The sequence below is a fragment of the Gossypium hirsutum genome, chromosome D10, assembly GCF_007990345.1.
Source record: "Gossypium hirsutum isolate 1008001.06 chromosome D10, Gossypium_hirsutum_v2.1, whole genome shotgun sequence".
In the NCBI taxonomy this organism is placed as follows: domain Eukaryota; kingdom Viridiplantae; phylum Streptophyta; class Magnoliopsida; order Malvales; family Malvaceae; genus Gossypium; species Gossypium hirsutum.
Genome location: NC_053446.1, coordinates 63243821 through 63246118, shown reverse-complemented (window position 1 = coordinate 63246118; position 2298 = coordinate 63243821). Strand labels below are relative to the sequence as shown.

At 37.3% G+C, this 2298-nt stretch overlaps 1 protein-coding gene across 1 annotated transcript; it reads left to right on the top strand.

Moving 5' to 3' along the window:
• Positions 1 to 425: 425 nt before the first annotated feature.
• LOC107938174 (21 kDa seed protein) lies at positions 426 to 1250 on the top strand. The gene has a single exon (XM_016871260.2). It carries the CDS (start codon positions 441 to 443, stop codon positions 1119 to 1121), a length of 681 nt encoding a protein of 226 aa, XP_016726749.1. The 5' UTR covers positions 426 to 440; the 3' UTR covers positions 1122 to 1250.
• The last annotated feature ends 1048 nt before the right edge of the window (positions 1251 to 2298 follow it).

Sequence of the window (2298 nt, the reverse complement as noted above, 5' to 3'; positions counted from 1 at the left end):
TTATTTTCTTTATGAATAAAATTAATTTTCCTAAAATTTGAGATAAAAAAATGTTATATAGAAAATTAAATTAGTAAAAAGTGCAGTTCATACTTTATAATTATTATAAATGAAAAAATATTATAAAAGATAAATATTAAACATAAAAAAATCAATTCTAAAATAAACTTAACTATTATAATAAAATATTTTTATATAAAAAAGAAATTATAGAAAAGACTTATTGATTATATTTCCAATTTTCGACATTCATAAAAAAAAAGTGGTCCTAATAATTTATTTATACAAAAAAAAAGTGGTCCTATTAATTAACCTCACATTTGAAATGTGTTATATGTAATAATATTAATATCTTTATCAATTTTGGAGGTTCATCCTTTCCCATCTCTATAAATTCGCATGGAGAAATAAAGCAATACATCAACACAATCTGTATAACCATGAAAACCACAACAGCTTCAGTGTTTCTTCTTTTCATCATCTTCTCAGTCACACCATCATCCTTTTTGTTTGGTGTAGCCAACGCTACAAACGAACCTGTACTCGACTTTGATGGCAACGAGGTTCAAACAGGCACCCCATATTACGTTGTGTCGTACATATGGGGTGCTGGTGGTGGGGGGCTTGACCTAGGCAGGCCTAGTGGAAACCCATGCCCGGAAGTCGTTGCTCAAAGAGGATCCGGTGACAATGGTATTCCGGTGATATTTTCTAATTCGGACTCCAACGATGGCGTTGTTCGCCTATCCTCTGACATAAACATAGAGTTCATTTCCCTCAGACCCAAACTTTGCCGAACAACAACAGTGTGGAAGGTCGATGATTACGACCATTCAGCCGGAAAATGGTGGGTGATAACCGATGGGGTTAAAGGGAACCCAGGTGCCAACACTTTGACCAGTTGGTTTAGAATAGAGAAGGTGGGTACTGATTTTCAATATTACACATTTAAGTACTGCCCCGCAGTATGTGGAACATGCCCAGCCTTATGCAACCAAATTGTGAGAGACTTTGATGGAGAAATGGTACGTTTGGCTCTCACCACTGGCCATGGATGGCCATTTATCTTTAAGAAAGTTGGAAAATCAGCCATGGAGATTGAACAAGTTGTTCATAATTAGATTGAAAGCAATCATTATGCATGAACTAGTAGTTACTACATAATATTAGCTTCAAGTAAATAATGCTGAGGGAACTTATTGTTAAGATTGCCTTGTTTGAAGCGGCAGCATGTATATATATATGCTTGCTTACTGTTAAGAAATGGCTTAAAATTGGTAGTGGATTGTTGTTGTTGGTAGTGGGTTGTTGGTGGTAGTGGATTAGTGGATGGTTGTTGGTGTCCATTTTCAACCACAAATCTTTGCCAAAGTTTTGGACAATTATGTCCTTGAACTCTCTTATAAATAGAGAGGTTCATTAGCCATATTAATCATCCCAAACCAAGAGAGAGCAAAGCTTGTTCTTTGAAAGCTAGGATTTTAGCTTTCGGGTTTTCTATAGGGGTTGAGAGTTGTGAGGTTCTCGGGTTGTGTCTTGAGTGTAAAACACTTGTAATCTTCATCTTGTTATAGTGAAATTTCTTTTCGCCTCTGCCCGTGGACGTAGGCATTAAAGCCGAACCACGTAAATCCTTGTGTTCACTTTATTTTTCGTTCCGGTCAATTTACTTGTAGTCATATCGGAGTTCTCGAAACGATCCTTTCCGCAACAAATTGGTATCAGAGCGTAGTTGAAGGAGTGATAATATTTTCTGAATTGCCCTGTGACTGCAGCTTTGTCTGATCTTTCACATCAGGAAGAAAATATTATCATTCATTCAAAGGTTCCAAATTATGGCTACAAGTGTTTCATCGACTAAGTATGATGTCGAGAAATTTACCGGGAAAAAATAGTTTCAGTTTATGGCGCATCAAGATGCGGGCAGTGCTGGTTCAACAAGGATTGCTAAAAGCATTGTCTGGTAAAGATAAATTACCAAGCACGCTTTCGGAAGAGCAAAAGGATGACATGCTAGAAAGAGCACATAGTGCTATTCTGCTATGTCTAGGAGATGAAGTGCTACGAGAAGTAGCGGATGAGAAAACCGCGTCCGGTTTGTGGCTCCGGTTAGAGAGCAAGTACATGACGAAGTCATTGACGAACCGGCTCTACCTCAAGCAAAGACTCTATGCCCTGAAGATGGAGGAAGGTACACCTGTTTCCCAGCACCTGGATAAATTCAATTCCATTATCATGGATTTGAATAATATCGATAACAAAATCGATGATGAGGACCAAGCAATAATTGTTTTGTGT